Source organism: Danio rerio, chromosome 3, assembly GCF_052040795.2.
Source record: "Danio rerio strain M-AB ecotype USA chromosome 3, GRCz13ab, whole genome shotgun sequence".
Taxonomy (NCBI): domain Eukaryota; kingdom Metazoa; phylum Chordata; class Actinopteri; order Cypriniformes; family Danionidae; genus Danio; species Danio rerio.
The window spans coordinates 33,712,963-33,734,649 of record NC_141023.1 but is presented as its reverse complement, the minus strand read 5'-3'; the positions used below and the strand labels follow the sequence as shown (position 1 = coordinate 33,734,649).

The window sequence follows — 21,687 nt, the reverse complement described above, 5'->3', positions numbered from 1 at the left end:
CATCTGTTCCCTCACATCCAAATAGTGGAATTATTAATAAGTTTACACAATGTTTAAATTTCAACACAGCAATTCTTTACAGTTATCTTTAAAAACTGTTACAACAACAAAGTTGTTAAAGTTTTAAAGTTAAGTTACATAAAGGAGTACAACAGAAGTATGACATTGGAAATGATTAGTAATCTTTTTTTTAACCAAGTAAAACAATTCTAAATAATAATTTAATTTAAAAGTAACACCAATGTGACTACTGCTTTTCCTTTAAGAATGCACATTTGAATCTGTACAATAGCAATTTTTTGAGAAATGTTGTAAATTACTTCATGATTAGCACATTGGGCTCACTTTGTTTTCATATTTCATTCCAAATATTTATTATCATAATTAATGTTGTAGTAATAATACGACACTACTTTTAGAACTATAAACAGTGCACACAATACTTAAATTGTACAGTATATAAATTCATAAAAATATAAAAATTTAAATTGTTTCACATTATGACTACTCTAGATATATTGGGGAAATAAACACACAATTTCATTATTATAATACCTGTTATTTTTATTGTATTATTTACATTACACACTTTTTTTTTAGGTAAAGTTTGTTTCTTTCAGAATGGACTCAAATGTGAAAACATCACTAATGGCCCATTTCCACTGAGTGGTTCGGTACAGGTCACCTTTATCAGGGTTGTGTTTCCACTGCCAAAAAGGTACCAATGTACCAGCATACGTTTAGTCCTTATTTGGGTTTAAAAACAACATGCAACATATAGTCTACAGTCAGTACAAACCTCTCATCTGTATCTTTAATCTTCACCAGCACATGTAACCTCTTGTTAAAAAGGAATTACGTCATTCCAAGTTCAAAGTCCATAAGGTGATAATAATAGTCCAAAAGCAGATGATAATAGTTAAGCATGGCAGTTAGTTCAGTTTTAGGTTGCTGAAGGAAGATCAGCTCCTTTGTTTTTTCTGGCTTTTCCTTTGTTTTTTTTTGTTTTTTTGCGCTTCACTCTCAAGTTTGTCAGTTTCTGAAAGGATTGAACGTCTGAAGCACTTCAGTAATTACGCGCACGTTATTATCATGAGAAGTTCGTTATTTTTAAGTATAGACGCACAGCGAGCGCACACAAGCTCTCTGGAAAAAATAAAACCACACACGCTTTTAAATGCCCTCGTAAAACAACAATAGGACACAGCAGATTTTGTTTTTGTAGCCTTTTTGACTGTTCATCAAGACGAAGACAAGGTTTGTTTGAGCTCGGGTCGACCATGGCTCATTATTATTTGCATTTAGTATTACAATATAATATCTTGGCTGTGTATTTAAAAATAATGCTGTTGGTTTACAGAGATGTGTCACTAGCTTGTGCACAAGCCAGGAGAATGAAAACAAAGGAAGCCCCATTCTTACTCCACCTTTTGGTATCCTTTTGTCATGCTAGGTACGCTTTGGAAAGGGTACCCAAAAAGTAGTATGGTACAGTTTGCTTTTTTTGGTACCTTTTGACAGTGAAAACACCATAAAAGTGTACCGACCCATACCGTACCACTCAGTGGTAACGGGTCATAATAGCAGGTTTGTAACTTACACTGATCCTATGAATGCAACATCAAACCAGAATGCCAGCCCATGTACAAGCCCTGAATGCATCATGTGGAATTTGAAGGGGATTTCTATCCTGGAAAGGACAAGAAAACAACAAAAAGTGGAGAGTGTATCTTATACTACACATCTTAAAAAGGCTGCAAGGTAAATCGGATTTTGGGTGTAAACGTACTTGTAAAGATCCTCTTCTTTAGCTTCTAAAAAGTTGACTGTGTATTTGACAGATTTAGCCATCAGGATCCTGATATCAAAAGTGTCCTGAAAGAAATCAGAGGATAAATGAGAGCAGGCAGAATAACCTTCAGCCCTGAATCTGGATCAGGAAGTGGGTCAAATCAAACACAACGACGTTCTGTGAGGCCTCCTGTCAAGGGCTGAGCCACAGCGAAGCAGACTCAGTCCTAGCTCAGAGGGCTCTCCTGCCTCCAGCTGAACTCTGAAAGACGCTACAACAGCGCCATCTAGAGCCAGACCGCGGCAGGTCACTGTCCCAGCAGTATAACACCGTTACAGGCACTGAAAATGCCTGAACAGCTGACTAATGCTGGGCATACAGCACACAAACAGACTGGAAACTACAACTGGGACATATTGAAATAAAAACTGGGGAATATGACAAAAAAAAAAAAACTATCATGGCAAACAGGATACAAACAGAAACTCTGGTTTATGTAATAATTACATGAAAAACTCCAATGTAAATACAATAATAAACAGAAAACAGTGTAATAGTTCCCTACATTAACAATATAACAAATCATATCTCTCAACCCTGCCACAATGGCATAGCGCCGTAAATACTAGCATGTTAAATCCATGGTAAATCAATCGTTTATGGCATAGTGTTTCTCCTGTTCATCAGTGCCATTTCATATTCCTTTAAACTAAATAATATAAACATTTTCAAATTCAAAGTGCTGCCCTTTAATGTTTGCACGATCAATACGAGACATATCCGCATGTAAAACAAAGCTAAACACTCACACAAGTAATTCTGCTTTAAAGCATATTAAATTAGACCAAACATATTGAACATGCAATTGTTTAATCATGGAACATTTAGTTAATTATCATTACAGTTTCATCACCCAGCCCACCTGTAAACTATTTAAGAAAATCTGCAAAATAAAATTCACACAAAAAGCACAGTCGACAACTTGCAATAATTGGCTTCTCAAGAGGAAACAGCAACTCTTACACCAACGACCCCTGAAGCAAAATTACACGTGGACTTTCTGTACATACAAAGATATGCTTTTATATACTCTTCTAGATGGGCGAAAATTCATTGCATTCCCACCGACCATACAAAAACAGTAAGTTCGGAAACCCTGACCACAAAGTAAAGCCTTTCATCACGCACATAAAGGCGAGCTCACATACTTCACTTCAGTCTCCTATATACAACCACCACTGAATCTATTTTGCTAATCCATGAAGCAAACTGGCTTTCTCCTCTTCCTAGAAACATCCTCCCTTCTCATTTGAGCTTAAGTATGAAACTCAATCCTGTCCGTATTTACCCCCCCCCCCCAATGCTCACTGCTTATCTATAACTGGTGTGGAGGCAAATCTCCAGTTACCTTCATACTTCACACACTATTTATCAGGGTAATCTTTCCCCTGAAGGCACAAACACAAGCTCGTGTGTTTTATGGCCTCCTGCCTTACCAACTTTCCAAACTGTAGCCAAGTCTAAAAAGCCAGCATGTCCTTTAACTAGCACACACCCAATCTGCTAGTCATTCCCTCCCATTTCTCACCACAATAGGCTGTCTGAAGTATTCATCTACTGCAGCTCCTCTCAGCGCAGACAAATCCACTCCGTGAAAAGACGGCTGGTACCTGAAAAACAAGAAAATTCTGTTTTTCAAGAGGAAACATTAAGTAAATCATCCTGAGTTGTCATCCTCAACAGTCTTAAATCACTGTTTATCTACACTTTTTGTCTATCATTTGAAATCTGCTACCGGTATGATGACACACTTATTTGCACACACTTCTTGTCGTACATGCTGTTCTTTACTCTCTCCCTCTCTCTCTCCCCACCCAGTGTCCATGTCCTCTTTAAGAAAGCTCACCAAAAATTGGCCTTTGTAAACTGCTCCATGTAAAGCTGCTCATCTGTGAACGGAGCGAGGTGAACGTCTCCAATGGTGGGAAACATTTTGCCTGTGAAGAGAGCAGAGGTGTAATATGTACAGATGTTTGTATATGTCAGTGTTTTTGAATAAGACTTTTTTCACTCACCACTGGGCTTGAGGAATTTCTTGGCGTGTAGGTAACTCTCCAGCATCCTTTCATTGAACAGCATGTAGCCCATGGGTTCGGATATGATAATGTCCACCTGCTCAGGTAAAGACACTTCCTCCACTTTCCCAGGAATCACCACAACACGCTCTGACAGCCTGTTACTGTTTACAAGAACCTGTGGATACACAATTATCATTAGTACCACCATATTGGCATAACCACCACTATTGTATCCAAATCAATTTTCCATGCATTCAAATAATTTATATACTAAAAACACGTTTGAAATGATGCAGTATTAAAATCATGAAATTGATAATCTATTTTCTGGATTCGTACTAGGGCTGTGCAATTATCTAATTGCCATTTTTTTTTTACAGATATTGCGATTTGAATTTGATTTATTATTTATTTTGTAGTCAAGCTTCAGCTTAATAATCTGTATCATAGCTTCTTGCTGCTAAAATGCAGTGAGTGTTAGGCTGTACACAAACTATGCTATCTGAACCATGACCAGGCCCGTTTCTCCGATCGTTTGGGAAGTGTAAGTGCTCTGAATCGGGTTCAGGCTTGGTTCACTTGGCCAGCCCTGGCCCTGCTGGAAGAGGTGTGCCAGAGCGCGGTTCACTTGGGCTCAGGCGCGGTACGCCTGTAGTGTGAGTGCAAAGCATGACTGAACCCGAAACTGAAGACCAGACGCGAGTTTAAGGGACTGTTTCATATGGATTTATTAATCATTCTTACTGTTCAATGAACGCAAACTGTCATAGATTATTAAAGACGCAAGCCCCTCACTGCACCTTCTGCAAACCTCCTAATTCCTGCAGCACTAGGATTTTATGATCATTTATGAGTGTCAAAAGTGGCTGATCTGTTCAGCGAAATATTTGACTGCGTGTCACTGCATATTAAACAACTAAAATGATATAACGATATAAAGAAATCTCCACTGTGCTGAGCGAGAGCGCTTCTTTAACTGAACAGTGCATTATCCATGACGTACGCATGCTCAGGCCCGAATGTGATGCGAGTGCGGGCCGTCGGGGGAAACGGGAGGGGGAGATGAGTGTGCTTCGGCTCGGTTCAAGGCAACTGTACATAGAGTTTGTATGCCCTTAGTTAAAAAAAAAAGGAACTGAAAAGATAGCAACTTATATTAGCAAACAACTCTAAAATTGTACTTAGCTTGATACTAGATTGTGTATCATTGACCGTAATTTTAGTTGACTTTTTAGCAAGACGCTTCTCATATAGATGCCCGTGGTACTTTTTTTAGGTGCTGGTTGTATTTCCTCGTTCTGTGGCAACAATTCTGCGACAACTCTTACAAATTACCTGGTTTTGTTTGGTGTCAGTGACTTTGAAACCAAGATATTCCCATATTATCGTCATGCGTTTTTTCTTTGATATTAATTTGTCTATTAATGCTTCTAAAGCTGCAGACACCGTCATCTCACTCGTTTGCGCTTTCCTGTTTGTTTGTATTTTATTTTGGGCGTTCCGCATAGTTTGATTGTGCAATTCTGATTGGGCAGAATGAAAGTGTGCTCACTTAATTGGCTAGTAAGACTGTCACACACAGATGGCAGTTACACATTTGGTCTGGGTGGGAAAGTTAATATATATTTCATATAGCAGCCTTTTGCCATTCGCTCATCGAAATGTTTCAAATAACGATTGCTATTCGATTTCGATTAATCGCACAGCCCTATTTTGTACATATGAGACCTCAAACCTATGCAACAAAACAATGCAAGACTAAGAACTCAAAAGTGACTCCTTAAGTGTAAAATATGAATGATAGTTTTCAGCACGGCCTAAAAATAAACATTAAACTGTTAGTTTTGGTATCTGGCTGTGTCATCTACCCCATTAACCAATCAGGTTCAATTTGCTCCTTTACATTAGGTAGTGTACTTGTGCATAGATGTGTTAAAAAGTGTTAAAGCGCAAATAAGAAGTTGATTATTTCAAAGCATGGTAATATCCCAGGACAGCGTTAAAAAATCTCAATAGAACAGTACATCAGCCCAGTTTTCATGTTTTAGCACAGTTTTTCCAAAATGTTAGGTGCATGAGCAGCATCGTATGATAAACTTATTTAAAAGAGTTATTTTCTATAAAAGCTAATCTGTAAAATTATCTCTGCAGCAAAGAACTTATTATACATGTTAGAGCAGAAATAAATAAAACAACTTTAATGGCGAAATAACCTCCCTACAAAAACACAAGAGGAAAAGGACTTTTGATTTTTTTTTTCTATTTAAAAATAAAAATATATTGTAAATACTGTTAGTTACTGTAAGAGTAGAACAACGGGCCGTTTACAAAGAGTTTATGGCTAAAATGACCCTATTAAATTATCTTAACAACCTTAAGTATTTTTCTTTGAGTTATTTTATTTGTGAGTCTGTGGTAAAGATAAATTATCCAAACTTTTACGCTTTGCTGTGCAACAAACGTATTTTACTCATATAAATGTTTATTTTTATTTTCAAATGTAGTAAGAATGTGTGTGTGTGTGTGTGTGTGTGTGTGTGTGTGTGTGTGTGTGTGTGTGTGTGTAACGTTCACATTGTACAATAAAACCTCCAAGTACCAACTCCTAAACTGTAAAACCTTCAGTGAACAAGTGGCAAATTAGAGTTTTGGTTTTTAACGTCATCTTTGCATAGGTCTATTACAATGATTTGTGGATGATCATGTGAAACTGAGAACTGGAGTGATGATGCTGAAAACTCAGTTTTGCCATTAGAAGCATAAACTCAATTTTAATATATACAAAAATGCTGCCTTGGTAAAAATAAGAGACTAATCTACCTTTTTTGAACAGAAGCGCATGTCAGTGATTGAGGAATGTGTCTAACCTCTGCATGTTGAGCCATGGTGCTGGCCTCCACAGCATAAACTTTACGGGCACCAGCTTGAGCTGCAAAAAATGAGAGAATGCCAGAGCCACAACCTACATCCAGCACCACCTGAGACAAAAAAAAAAGATAAAAGGATGCATAAGAATCACAAGACAAGGCAAGACCAAGTCCAAACCACAGATTTAATCTAATAAGAAATCATTCAGAAAAACATCATTCAAAAAAAAAGAGCAACCTTTCAAAATAAATTGGACTCAGGTGTCCCTTTTTACTTTGTCGCAATAAGTCAACTGTTCCAGCTTTAGGTATTTAAGTCTGAACAACATCAAAGCTAAACCTTAAAGTCATAAAAGCAAAAATGCCTGACTAATGACATTTGGGAACAAAAAAATGCTCAAATAAGCACTGAAAAAACAGTTTGAAAACTTCTCAACTTGTAAGCACATTTAACACAGAAAAGGAGAAGAGAAAATAAAGATAATAGCTTTACTTTATCCTTGAAGTCAGTATGATTCTGGAGGATGGCTCGTTGATATGTTCCAGTTCGTACATAATCCTGCATCATGTTTTGTTGCTGAGAGAGATACCCATAAAACTGAGAGAAAGAAAATGGAGGGAAAAAGATGTTCACAACATGCCAATTCCGGTCATGCTAGTCAGATTTTCTCTAAACTTATTCTTCCTGGTTCAGCTTGTAAGGCAAAATCAAATGAATATCTGCACGTGCAGGGCAATAAGAAGCCAGACACACCTGAAAATACTGTACAGCTGAAGACTCCTCTGTCCTGTCACTAAAGACTGAACGGTCGCCTTTTTGTCCACGACAAATTTTCAAGAGGTTATAGAACGACGAGAAATCTAGTGAAAAACAACAGCAGGGAACACATTAGGATGTGCTTGATTCCTTTATTTAATTGAGTTTGCACACCAGCTGACTGGCGATGCACTTGTCTGAAGGTCTGATAAATCACAATGAAGGATTATGGGCTTGTAAAAGAAGCTGTGTTTTACCTGCTGGAGATGCAAACTGCAAGAGGACACTGTTACAGCCTAGAGTTATGATGAAGGACTGCTTCCCGACACGACTGCACTCTGTCTCCCGCAATACTGTACACTTAAAGACACACGTCTCCTCATCTGTGGAGGGGAGCAAAACATTTCCTTTAGAATTCAATAACAGTGTTATTATAAATCTAATAGGCAGTCTGCATTAAAACAACTCATAAATTTGAATATTATTGACCATTTTAAGTGAAGAAACAACAACTAATTGTTCTGAAAATGTACGTTTCAAAACATTATCCATACAGTCACAGTCAATGATCAATGTCAATGGTGCAAAACAACACTGGACTGGCATTTACAGCGATAACAAGATTGATTTTAACATTTGTGCTCCACAGGAAAATAAAAAACTTTAATAAACTGGAATAAAAGGGAGTATAAATGATAATTTCTTCACTTTTAAGTAAATAATTGTTTAAAAATTTGTGAGGAAAAAGTTCATTTTAGTGTTGTTTAAAGATTAAATGTGACTAATTGCATGCGAAAATTACCTTACATGAGTGTAAAAGGCTTTGGGTGTATGGTAATAAATGCACTATATAAAACCATATTACATTACAAAATAAAAGCTTTTATTTACTTAATACATGTACTGTGGATATGTATTATGTATACATAAAAAGCACACACATACATGTGTATACTTTAAATATATTTGCATTTATATTAATACTCATCTTTCCTGGGAGTTGTTTGCTGATTTAATGTTACCATTACAAGCTTAAACAAAATCAAACCAACCAGCCTTGTTCAAAGACATTAAGTTGGCGAGCTCTCGACACTGCAACAGTAAAAGGTGATGCCAGGATGAAGGATTTTGTCATTTATTTCCCCAGCTGTTGTAGGATTATCTCAAGCTTTCCACAGACAGATTAGGCTGGTAGTCAATTATATAATTGAGTCTAAAACAAATACAGTCTCTACAGCAGCTCAAGAAAACCCCACTTTAACAGAGGCTAGGTGACTGAAGCCAACCTATGATAATCTGAGCTTTACATCAGGAGTGCTGCTTGTCAGTCTTTGCTCTGTTAGTGCTCAATGTTGTACTTTTTTTTCCATTAAATATACATTTGCAATTAGCCACTAAACTTGGTCTAAAGGGGTTTGGAGTAAACATGGGACGATAATGAATTTTATTTGGAAAAGTCAAGGTTTTAAAACAGCTAACATTTTCTGTTATACCGTTCCTAAAGTACCTAAAGTTCCTTTTTTTTAATGACAGTAGTAAAACAGTAGGCAACAGCAGAAAAGGACCAGGATTCAGGAAACATCTGAAAAGCAAATCTTTAAGCTGAACATTGCAGTTGCTTTACTTAATATCCAAAAAAGGAAAGATATGCAAAGATGCCTTTTCAAGTTAAAAAGAAATCTGTGAATGAATTCTAATGAAGACAGCAGAAGTCAATGACTTTTTAAAATGATTTAGCCTGACTTACTGTTTCAAAGTATTTTAAATGTATTTTTTTTTTTTACCAAGACATTCAAAAAGAACATATTTTAGAGCAGTAATTACTGTGATATATACTGTTATATAGTGAAACTGTGGTATTTTTACTCAAGGTCATCATACCATCAGAAACTTATACCGGCCCATGCCTAGTGTGAACTGAAAGTAATGTGTAAAAATACTGTTAACTAGCAAAGAATGTTTGTGTCTATACTTTATTACTTTGTTAATTTATAGAGTATACATGAGTGAAAAGCTTTGAACCATTAAGACTTGTAAAAATGTTTTTAAGTGTCTTTTGTTCACCAAGGCTGCACTGATTTGATCAAAAATACAATAAACTCTGGAGAAAAGGTTTTTCACATAAAAATAACTGTCAATACAATTTACTGTATTTTATTTCTTTTAATGAAATGTCTTCTCCGATCTTCTGTTTCACATGAGTCTTCGAAAATGATGATCTGGTGCTCAAGAAACATTTCTAACAATTATCAATGTTGAAAACATTTGTGCTTCAAGTTTTGTGGAAATCATGACATGACCATTCAAATAATATGTAAAATGCATTTTGGTTTATGGTGACATTTTCCAAAGGATAGTGTCTTTAATGAATCACAAATTACATTTTAAAATATATTAACATAGAAAACAGCCATTTCAAGTTGAATAAAAAATATAAATGTATTGTATTTTTGACTAAAGTATTTGGTAAGTAGATAACCTGTATAAATATTTTTAAACGTGACTAGCAGTGCAAATTATAACTTGGGGTTTTAACATTGGAGTAATGATGAAAATTACAAATATAATACTATAATACAATCTCATTTTTATTCGCTTTGTGTACACAACTAAATGTTTCACTGATGCTAATAAATATATATTTTGGTAAGTACTCAAATAACATTACATACAAATATTAATTTATTATAATTTTAATACAATTTTATCATTTTATTATAATCAGCAACCTTGTCAACCACACAACAAGGTCTGCCACGTGACGTCAACACTGCAGGACGCAGAAGGGGGAGACCCGCTACACGAAACATCAAACAGACCCTTACGTCATAATTATTCATCTCACACCAGTGTACATTTTATTCATATTCACAGAAAGTGTTCAGTCCACAGTAAGAGACACAAATACTTTAGTTTAACAGATTTATTTTCTTATAAAGACTGAAGGTGAATAAAGATGCGCAAAAATGCAACTCATAAATATGATATTCTTAAATATATATAAATAAATAAATAAATAAATATTATTTTGCCTGAAAATGCTGAGAGAGCTGCGGCATTTGGCGCTCGAAAACTTCTCAATGAGAAATCTTTACGATGTGGGTCGCGCATCTGTTTCAGTAAGACATTCATCTCATCCACGGGACATCGGCAGCATGAGGCTCCAAACAAAAGCCCTGAGCGCTGAATGAACAGGCGGGACGCTGGAGGAAAGGAGGCGGGGGACCAGCTATTGTTCCCCGCAGAACAAAGATGAATGCCCAAACGGTGCTGCCATAAGAAACCTCTCTGTGACTATAACATTATAAACTTTAGCAACATTCCCTGCACTCTCAGGGATAACCAAATGCTTTTGGTGTGTAACTAGTGAAAGTGGAGAGGTGGTGCAGAACTGTGCGCAGTCAATCAAGTAAACTCAGCATGCCCATTCATTCCACCAAACAACCAGCCGAAAACACTTTCGACAAACCCGTTACATGCTTACACAAAGGAAGCCCCTGAAAACACAACAAGAGATGTGTCCACATCACTTTCTGAAGCTTAACAGTATGACTGAAGCTCCAGTCCGCGGCTAACTTTATAGGCGCCAATCCACTTTCTCGAAAAGTCCGGACGAAGAAAGCCTGGATGCCCAGGACACGCGCCTGCAAGGATCCTCATGCATAATACATGTGTTTATTTAACATTAAGGAAACACATTCACTGCTGAATTGCCGCAGCTTGTACATATTAGCTGGGTAGCAGCAGCTAACTATAAGCAGCTTAACACAATACGAAGTGTTTACAGATGCTAACATGCTACTATCAACGTGGTTTGTGGCAAACATGTTGCAACCAAACCTCAATATTAGGCAGCTTTAAATCTTTTAAAGAACATGTACGGGTCCGAGAGCCGCTTTTGATCCAATACTTCGCACGCCTCCGTTCCCGGTGTCCAGGCGGCGCAACGCACGCACACACGCCGCACGCGCATCACTCTCCTTCGGCTAGGCTAGGATACACCGCTCAGCTCAGGCCGGATGCAAAGTGTCCACAAAGCCGCATCTACTCACTGTTCGAGAGGATGATTTGAGCCGCGTCCTGGTTCATCTTGATCTCCAGTCGCAGAGGCTGCTGCTCTGAATGCCGCTGGATGTCTCCATTGGCGTCTCCGATGGAGAGGAGGCGCACGCCTGAGAACACGGACACCGCCATCTTCGATCTGGAGAGAGTCAGAGACAGCAGCGTGCAGCGGCTCAGATCTGCGCTGGAGTCAGTGGTCAAGACAGGCCTGACTTACTACTGCCTCCACATGGCCACTTCTCGCCTTTCTCCCACAAACATTCGGAGTACATTTATCATTAAGTGTGTAAATATTCCAAATCAAATTGTTTATATCAAATACAAGTTTGTTAGTTTAAAAAGATTTCCTTTTTCAACATTGCAATAGATAAATTCTGGGTTCAAAGTTATTTTTATTTTTCTAGAATATCATGTTTTGTTTTGTTTTTAAAAGAACATGTGACCCTTGTGCAAAAAAATAAAATAAAAAATTAATAAATAAAAAAATTGTCGCATAGGTATACTTTTGTCAATGGCCAGAAATAGCCAGATTGTATGGCTAAATTATGCATTTTCATTTTATGCCAAACATTATTAGAATATTAAGTAGTATCCTGAATACATCTTATAACTTTTCCACTGTAAATATATCAAAATTAATGTTTGATTTGCAACAAGCACTTCTTTTTTTATTGACCTTTAGATTTTTAAATATTTTTTGTCACAAATATTGTGACAAAATAGCCCCTTTTTTATTTCTTAAATATTTCCCAAATTATTGTTAACAGAGCAAGAAAATGTCGCCATACTAAAAAAAATGGAAATCTTCTTTTCCTCCTCCTTTTCGAACCTGGTTAATGGATATGGCCTCCATTGTCCACTTAGAAAGGCTCAGATTTATCAAGACTAATTCCAAAGAAAAATTCTTTGTTACCTGGGAACTCTTTCTTGGATACTTAGACCTAAAACGTGCTCTATCCAAATCCAGCACCCTTTATGAAAACTGACTGGCACACTACCTTATAGGACTTTTTGATGTCTACATACAATGTGACATTACATTTTTTATCCCCAACAGCTGAACCCACATGTATGGCAATTCATATATTTACCTGCAAAGTGTGTATATTCTGAGACAATATTGTTTGTTTGTTGTGTTCATTGGTACTTTTTAAGGTAAAAAAACAACCTTAAAAGTATAAAAAACAGAGCAAGAAAATGTTCACAGTATGTCTGATAATGTTTTTACTTCTAGATAAATTCTTATTTGTTTTATTTTGGCTAGAATAAAAGCAGTTTTTAATTTTTTAAAAGCCATTTTAAGTTCAAAATTGTAAACTATATATAAGCTTTATTTTTTCTCAATAGTCTACAGAACAAACCATTGTTATACATAACTTGCCTAATTACCTTAATCTGCCTACTTATCCTAACCTAGTTAAGCCTTTAAATGTTACTTTAAACTGCAAAGAAGTGTCTTGAAAAATACCTAGTCAAAAATTATTTACTGTTATCATGACAAAGATAAAAAAAAAACAGTTATTAGAGATGAGTTATTAAAACTATTATGATTAGAAATGTGTTGAAAAAAATCTTCTCTCTGTTAAACAGAAATTGTGAAAACAAACACAGGGGGTTTATAATTCGGGGGGCATAGACATGGCTATTATCATTATGTTATAAAATATATATTTTAAAAGGTCTCCTATTTTTATGTTCTCATATTTTATTTAAATTGGTTTACTATATAATAAAATCACATGCTTGGTTTATTGTTTGTTTTCTCAGGTTTGTAATTTAAGTTAAACAAACTAATGTCTGTTTGCTGCTAAAGAAGCGTTTTACAGTTTCCATCTAATATTTGTTTTAGGTAAAACTTGTAAAGTTTTTAATACTGCTTATTAGTTAACACAAACAAACAAAAACATAATAATGCTTTAGCACTAAAATCAAATGTTAAGGTTATTTAATACCACATTTTTTAAACCAATAGTTGTTTTATTAACAATAAAGTTAACACGTCGGAAGTTATCAAACAAACAACAATACATTAACTAAGCATGTTTTAAAAAAATATTGTCTTATGTTGCTTTTTTATAATATACTACAATATTTTATTTTACTTCAGCTATGTTTAAACTGTTCAATTACCTTGTTAATTAGGGATATTGCCTATGCAAATGTAGTTTCCAGCAACTGATCACTGTTGATTATTGTTAAAACACTAAAATGAAAACAGGATCTTGTCCAAAGAGTGGGAGATAGTTTAAGACTATTTGATTGGATTTTTTTTCAACAGGATCTTAATTGTTATAGTCCTTCAGCAAACAAATCAGATGTGTCTCCAGTAGGCATAATCAAACTTAAAACACAAGACACTAGACACACATAGGGTAAACAGACTGAAAAAGTTCATTTAGGACAAGAATAAAATCCCAAAGTACAAATGACATTTGCATGAATGTCCAGTGTTTGACTGATAAAGATACAGTACAGATATAATACAAGCGGTGGGAGCAGAGAGTATGCAAAAACAAGCCAGATGATGCACTCAGTCATGTTGTGTTCTGAAACCAGACTTTAAAGTGCAACAGAAAGTCAAGCACCCTTTCACTTAGAATAGTCACAGACGTAATAGTTCTGAACTTCTGCCTTTTAGGAGAAAGTATAGACACTGAATGACAGAAAATACATTTGAATAAAAAGTAGTACCTCATTTAGTTTTCAGAAAAGTGAAAATATATCACACAGCATTAAACTTTATCAAAAAGAACCTGAGATTCAAGACATCTCACTCCCTCTCCTTCAATACAGCTAACTAGTTAATACAATTAACATGAGTTTCTTGGCAATAACACTCTGTGTATTGGTCTTATTGCATTAATCAACAAATAAAGAGATTTAGTGTTTCATCATAAACCCAAAACATTACAAGAACACTGTTTTTTTCTTCAGTTTTTCCTGTGTAAGGCTGGTATTTAAATGGACCTGGCAATAAAACAGGTTGGATATATGTATTTGTATATTTACCATGACTTATCCAAAGAACTTGTTGACAAGCTGAGTGTGTTAATTTCCTCCTGAATTCATTGTTTTGAGTATATTTTGTACTATAACGTCCGTTATTGGCAATATTATTTTTACAGTAGAAGTGAGCACAGCCATTTGTCATTTAAATGTGTACAAAAACATGCTACTGTTTTGCTAACTGATATTGTAAATAGTGCTGGGTAGTTTTGATTAAATGTGCATTATATAATGATTAAAAAAAGCTTAGATTATGTTTTTGAAATCTAATAATCTGGTAAAAGTTACATTATTACAGCATGATTAACATTTTTCCACACAAACGCAGTCTATTATTTATTTACTGAATCTCTTTTGAATATTATTTTACCTAACAAATCACCACTAGTATTTATTTAAATAGTTGCAAGTGACAATATAGTAAATACTACACTGCAAAACACAACAGTCAACTTTATCAAATGAAATGAGTGTAGTTAACTCAAAATTGACTGAAAGTTAATTCTACTCATTTGAAAAGAGTTTTGAACTACACTGAAAAAAGTGTTGCATGCAGAACTGTTGCAAACAATTTATTTGTGTTGAATTTAAACAAACAAATTAAGTTTATTAATGTTCAACTTAATTTGTTTGTTTAAATTCAACACAGATAAATTGTTTACAACCACTTTACCTTAAAAAATTGAGTAAATCCAAGGAGTCATCTCTGAATAAATTTTTTCAGTGTAAGTCATGAAGGTAATGAGTTAATTAAATAGCTCATTACTTCAAATTAAATGGAGTAAGTACTCATATAGATTATTTGTAAAAAAAGAAAAATTGTAGCAATCGGTTTCCTCCAATGGTTTGAGTTGCCTTAACTTATTGGGTTTTACAGTACTCAGTTGGTTTGAGTTCTCTTCATTTGTTGGGTTTTACTGTGCTTAAGTTCACAGTACTCATTAGGATTAGTTTTTGAACTTAAATGGTTTGTTGCAATCAGTTACCTCAAATGGTTTAAGTTACCTTAACTGATTGGGTTTTGCATTGTAGTATTTATGTGGCAAAATGCCAGATATTTTAGATTTGTTACTAGTAACAACATTATGATTATAAGTCACTATACTGAAACAAATATGTAAAGAATAAGTTGTCACCTTGGAATTATAAGGTTCTATCTGCGCTCTGAATGATTTTGAGATATTGAGCTTCAAAGTTTTTGCATTCCATATAACAAACAGCATGTGTGTAACATTTGTTTTTTTTTAAATAAAAGTCTTAAAATGTAAACAACTTATAAAAACACATCCTATAATGTAAATAAGCTGTCATTAAATAAGAAAATATCATAAACTTAATTTTGAAAAAAAAAAAAGTCAAACAGAACCTTATAATTCTAAGGTGATGAAGTATCCTAATTTAATTATTTAGATGATAAATTCCTATATCTAATAAATAAGTACTACTGGGGCTTTAAAAATTATTGATTTTGACACCACATGATAAAAAAATTTCTTAAATGCCAATTTCCTGTTAAGCATGTTTATAAACACAAATGACTGGTCATTAGTAGGCCCAGACGGAATCTGCGTGCGCAGAATTCCGCAGATTTCTGCAGATTTTTAGCCCATTATTAATTCTGTTTATTTACTTAAGTAAATGTGTAAATCTGAATTTATTCAGTTTTAATTCAGTAATTTTTTACTTTTTATTTAATATATTAAGGTTTTAGTTATGATACTCCGATGGATACTCCCAAAATAATTCCGCAGAATTTTACCAAAATTCTCTGCAGAAATAGCAAAAAACGTCCGCAGATTCCGTCTGGCCCTGGTCATTACGCTCGTGTGCTACAGCTACAGACTGTGATTGGTGCAGAAAGTCATTGCTTCAACACTCCTCACCAGAGTTTTTAAACTAGTTTTTCCTTTTTTTTTTCCTACTAAAAATGTTTGAACTCTCACATCATTTAGAGCTCATATCATATCAGAAACAGATCATATTTAAGTAATCTACCCAGCACAAACTGAAAATCAGTATTTGTTTTCATATGTTTTAAAATTATTATTGGCACCAGACACACCCTGCTTTGTAGGGCAAATAGTTCAGCTTTTTGAAAATTCTTCTAGTAGTTAATGCAATTAATCGTAATCTAAAGTTGTGCACACAAAACAGCTCCGTTCCACATTACAAAACAATCAAACACTTTTTCTTCATAAATCACATTATTAAACAATCAAAACGTCTCGTGAGAATGCAGCTATCCAAGATAAAGAATTTAGTGTAGTCATATCGATGATGCAGCTCGGGGTCTGATGAAAGGTGGTTAAAATGCTTGCAATGTTCAGAAGTTTCTCAGCATTCTTCATGACTCCTTTTAGGGGGAAGAGAAAGAAGAAAAGGTCCACAATCTTGTTCACATTCTGGTTAAACAGGAAGTACAACCAAAAGCAAAAGTAACACTGAGCTGATCATTGATACCTCAGAGGAGAACACATGATTTTGCGGGTCGGAAGGGGTTGTCATTGGGTGGCACCCCTTTAATGAGAGGGTCTTTACTGGCATTTTTTAAGCAGAATGCTTTTAGATCGTCTGCAGCTTGAGAAACCTGGAAGTAGGAGAGATTGTTTGAAGTATAGAGCTATACACATATGCATACTACATACAGACAAAAAGGGGGTTGTGGAGCAATAAAGGCTTTATTGGCCATCACAATTTCCTACAAATCACGCGGTTAGAAGTTACACAGTTTATTTGATTCATGATTAATCTGATATAACAACACATAAAGACTTCGGTTGTTTTTAAAATAGTGTGTTTTGGGGCAAGTGGTTACTAATATAGATTTGGATTTTTCCAGCCAACAAATGTGACACTGTGTCACACACACTTACAATCAACAAAGAGCTCCACTGTGAGCAGCACGACAACACGCGCACACACACACACACACACACACACACACACGCGCACACACACACACACACGCACACACACACACACACGCACACACACGCACCGCACACACACAGAGAGAGAGAGGGAGGGAGAGAGAGAGAGAGGGAGGGAGAGAGAGAGAGAGAGAGAGTGAGCAGTGTCTGCCTGTATGGCAAGCTGTTTTAAGATTTATTCTTACTTAAGTTTCTTCAGGTACTAGTATATTTAAAAAAAAATAGTAGAACCTATTCCTTAGATTGATTAGTTATTATTAGATACTAGTACCCATTCATTAGATAACAATATATGTATATTAGAGATGGACAATTATTATTAGATAATAGCATTAATCCTCGAATACTAGTACATATCCAATATGTATTAGTACACATTTACTACATACCAATTCTATTTGTTATTACTAAGTTTTTTGTAATTATTTTACTTGAAAGATTTTTATTTGAACTCTGCCTATTGTGACAAGACATCAAAGACCAGTAAAAAAGCTGCTTTTACTAATAATAATTACAAAACAAACTAATGTCCATTCAATGTACTGGTACCTTACAAATCACTATTGAAACACTTGCACTATTTATTGAAATAGTTGCAAGGGAAATATTAGTAAACAGTATTTATATGGCAGAATGGCAGATTTTTAAGATTTGTTACTAGTAACAACATAATGGTTACTAGGCACTAGTAAAACAAGTATGTAGAGAATAAGAACCATTATCTAATAATTTAGATGAAAAATTCCTATATCTAATGAATAAGTACACAGCAAACTCCTCAGAGTTAAATTCTCGATGTTAAAGCATTTCAGAGTAAAGTGTTAAAATTACAGAGCTAGATATTTATAAATAAACATGATCAGAGTTCAAAGCTGATTTGATCCAGTGTAAAATCAAGGAGTTACAGGTAACCAACACTTGATGGTGTTTTTTTCCAACATTTACTTCACCATAAATCTGAATTGAACATAAAAGTTATGCCATTTTTTAAAATCCTTTAAATTCATAAAAAGTGTTAATTTGTAAAAAGTGTCAATTTGTAGTGCTGGCTGTCCAGTGTTAACATGTTTTGTTAATAGAAATGATTAATAACATAATTGGGATTTTTTTTCAGTCATTCTTGGAGAATTGTCCTATGCAAGTTATTTTAACTATCAGTCGCGAGTATTGTAATATCAACTAAGTAGACAAGAGTAAAATTCTCTCTATAAAGTGTTGAATTTTCACTCTTTACACTAGAGTCAGGATCAATCAATTACCAGTAGTGTAGACCAGAGTTATTTTAACTCAATACAGTGAAAAAATATCTTATTTATAGTGTTGTCAAGTAACTCTCAAGAGTGTTATTTTAACTCTGAAAATATTGGAACAATATGTTCACTCATTTGGAGTTGGTTTTAACTCTGATAGTTAAATCGGGAGAACCGGGGAAATTCCCGGTGGGCCGGTCCGTTTTTCGGCCGTGAGGGCCAGTGTTCCTAGCTTGCACTCTCAGCATTTGCAATTTTTTCATTTATTTGTTTATTTTACCATAACCTCACTCTTTTTATTCATTATTTTGCCGCAGCTCCGCTCTTTTTATTTTTTTTCTCGCAGCCTCGTGAACAAAATGCAGCCCGCAGGTTAATGATGATCATCATTTACCTGTGGGCTGCACCCCATTCCACTACAAACAGCGGCACCTTAGGGATTATTAATTAATATTAATGAATATTACACCTGCTCAATGAAAATCAGACGATTCACTACATTAATAAATCTAACATAACTTGATCAGAAGTCTAAAAAGAGTAGGGCAAAAAAAAGAGTAGACATCAATAGCTGCAGATAACAGTGCAGTGCTTACGAGCGCCATCGTGGTCTGGTGGTTAGCATGTTACGTTACAACGCCGCTGATCCGAGTTCGAACCTCACCAGAGTTTAATAAATTTTTTTCATTTTCAGTGTTAAGACATAAAATACTGTTTGGGTTACTTATATAGGGGTACATATTTTTTGTGTGTGTGACGACCGTTGACTGGATATCTATAAAGAATTGATGTTCTCATATTTATGAAAAACATTTGAAGTTCTAAAGCAGCTGTGTCCTTGAAAAAGACATGTTAGTGTCATTTGAAACTGAATTGGAAATAACGTTATTTTATATATTCAGTCGTCGACTGAAGTGTTGCGATCTAAGGCTTGAAACTCCAGAGCTAAAAAGGAGTCCCACTCCGGCCCTGACTGGGCTCATGTGCTACAGCTACAGACTGTAATAGGCCTCAAAAAGGTCATTGCTTCACGAGAGTTCACTAAGCTCAATCACATATACACGGAAGCATTTGAATGTCGCGTCTATCAGCTGATCTATCAGCAGACAGATGGATCAGCTGATAGATTCATCTTTCAAATTATCTAGTGTGCAAGCTTTTAGAACTTTGAAATTTTCAGTATCAGACAGTTGATGCCAAAATCTAAACTTTTGAAAAACTTAAGTACGACTATCTTTTAAAAAGATAGTCGCAACTACTCGTCGTCGTCCCCCCCCCCCCCCCCCCAGGTTTAAGACTGAATGTTTTGAACTTTATTTGTTACTATGTTGTTACCTCTACGATATTTGTTATTCGATGTTAATAATAGTAAAAAGATAGTATAATGGTATGGGAGAGATACTGATAATAGTAATGGAATATAAACTAGTATCTAAAAAAGTAGGCTACTAGTAGCATGAAAATATATTGAAAGTTAAATCAGCTTGCCATACTGCTTAGAGTTAGCAGGGAATCAAAGATACGGATGTGGAACAGTTTGGAGACTTTTAAGCGGATTATGATTTATTGATTGTTGACTTAGATTATCATACACCTCAAAAACGTACTGAAACATATTGCTGTTGGCAGACAACCTTTGATAGCACTCGATTAAACGCCAGCTGTCATCGTTTGGTGAAAACGAAGGTAAGTGATATAAGGCATAGTAAACTGCGGTTCAAACACGAAATACATTGGACACATTATGGTTACACTTGTAAGATGTTATAATAACTCAAGAAATGTTAAAACACACTACATTAGTGAAATACAAAGGCAGACATGATCGACAAGTCTGTCAAGTCACACCCAGTAAGCAAAGATTTTCATTCTTTTGAGTTTATAATTATTTTCAACTCACCATAATTCTGTCAAATGATGCTTCAAATCGCAGTTGATTGACGCTTTTTTGCAAGCTCGACAAACCGCTCGTGCTGTTATTCGACATGACTCTCGCAGCAGATCAGCCAAAGTTTGCAGTGCCGTCAGGACGAGTCTGATGTGGGCAGAGACTGAGATTCTGTTGACTCTATTGCGCCCCTTTCTGCGAACAGTAGTGAATGACGGAGAATGAGGACACCTGCTGACACGACGAGGATTTCTCACCCATTAACAAGCTATAGTCGTAAATAACTAACTAGGGTACCTGAACAAAACTTTCTATTCTATGTTTAGCTCTAATTGCTCTGGAAATCACTATCACTTCTATCACTATCTATTTTTATTCTATATTTTGTTAAAAGAAAAGACTCTTGTCCTCCTGTGCATATACAAAATTGCACACATAATCATAACTTGGATTTTATGTTCCTTTTCTATTTTCTTTTTCTTTCTATGAAAAGAGCTAACACAAATACATACACACGCATGCACGCAGTGTTTTTCATTAACTTTTTTCATAAAGACATAAGAGGCTGTTACTTTTACATTATTTCCCTCGTAGAGACATTACAGTGCTCAGCATAAATGAGTACACCCCTCTTTTAAAAAGTAATTGTTTTTTAAATATTTTTTTCAGTATACAGTAAATAAATTTTGATGCATTTTAACATTCATTCATTCATTCATTCATTCATTTTCTTTCAGCTTAGTCCCTGATTTATCAGAGGTCACTACAACGGAATGAACCCCCAACTATTCCAGTATATCTTTTACGCAACGGATTATTCAGTTCACCTATGGAGCTTGTCTTTGGACTGTGGGGGAAACCAGAGCACCAGGAGAAAACCCATGCGAACACGGGAAGAACATGCAAACTCCTGACTTTTTGACCTTCTTGCTGTGAGGCAACAGTGCTAACCACTGAGACACCGTGCTGCCCATGCATTTTAACAAAACAGTTTTATTAAACAATTGTATATTTATTAAAATACTATGATTAATTAAAAAAGACTATGGTCACCTAA

General features: G+C 35.2%; 2 protein-coding genes, 1 long non-coding RNA gene and 1 other non-coding gene across 13 annotated transcripts in view; 1 reads left to right on the top strand and 3 right to left on the bottom strand.

Moving 5' to 3' along the window:
* The window catches only part of carm1 (coactivator-associated arginine methyltransferase 1), a 22,910-nt gene extending 11,203 nt beyond the window's left edge, over window positions 1-11,707 (bottom strand). For 7 of the 8 annotated variants that reach the window (XR_015479748.1, XR_015479747.1, XR_015479750.1 and 4 more), the window contains exons 1-10: window positions 11,547-11,707; window positions 7,752-7,877; window positions 7,492-7,598; window positions 7,231-7,335; window positions 6,738-6,848; window positions 3,868-4,045; window positions 3,699-3,789; window positions 3,381-3,462; window positions 1,790-1,875; window positions 1,601-1,690 (exon numbers count right to left, since the gene is read on the bottom strand). Coding sequence is in view for 2 of the 8 variants with exons in the window: in XM_087242516.1 (XP_087098642.1) it covers window positions 1,601-1,690; window positions 1,790-1,875; window positions 3,381-3,462; window positions 3,699-3,789; window positions 3,868-4,045; window positions 6,738-6,848; window positions 7,231-7,335; window positions 7,492-7,598; window positions 7,752-7,877; window positions 11,547-11,688 (1,118 nt within the window). In the remaining 6 variants the exon portion in view is untranslated. 8 annotated transcript variants of the gene reach the window in all.
* On the bottom strand, window positions 1,969-2,166 carry LOC137490804 (small nucleolar RNA SNORA74). The gene has a single exon (XR_015481557.1). It is a non-coding gene; the product is annotated as a small nucleolar RNA SNORA74 (small nucleolar RNA).
* On the top strand, window positions 10,736-21,687 carry LOC147845678 (uncharacterized). 2 transcript variants are annotated; one of them, XR_015480994.1, is made up of 2 exons: window positions 10,736-11,822; window positions 21,368-21,687. It is a non-coding gene; the product is annotated as an uncharacterized LOC147845678 (long non-coding RNA). The 2 variants fall into 2 exon arrangements; XR_015480993.1 differs by lacking the exon at window positions 10,736-11,822 and adding an exon at window positions 20,232-20,428.
* si:dkey-204f11.64 lies at window positions 13,925-20,795 on the bottom strand. Of its 2 annotated transcripts, NM_001288641.1 has the most exon segments (4): window positions 13,925-15,094; window positions 15,291-16,915; window positions 17,023-17,149; window positions 20,643-20,795. In NM_001288641.1, coding segments are annotated over 2 exon segments (213 nt in total). In that variant the 5' UTR covers window positions 20,730-20,795; the 3' UTR covers window positions 13,925-15,094; window positions 15,291-16,915; window position 17,023.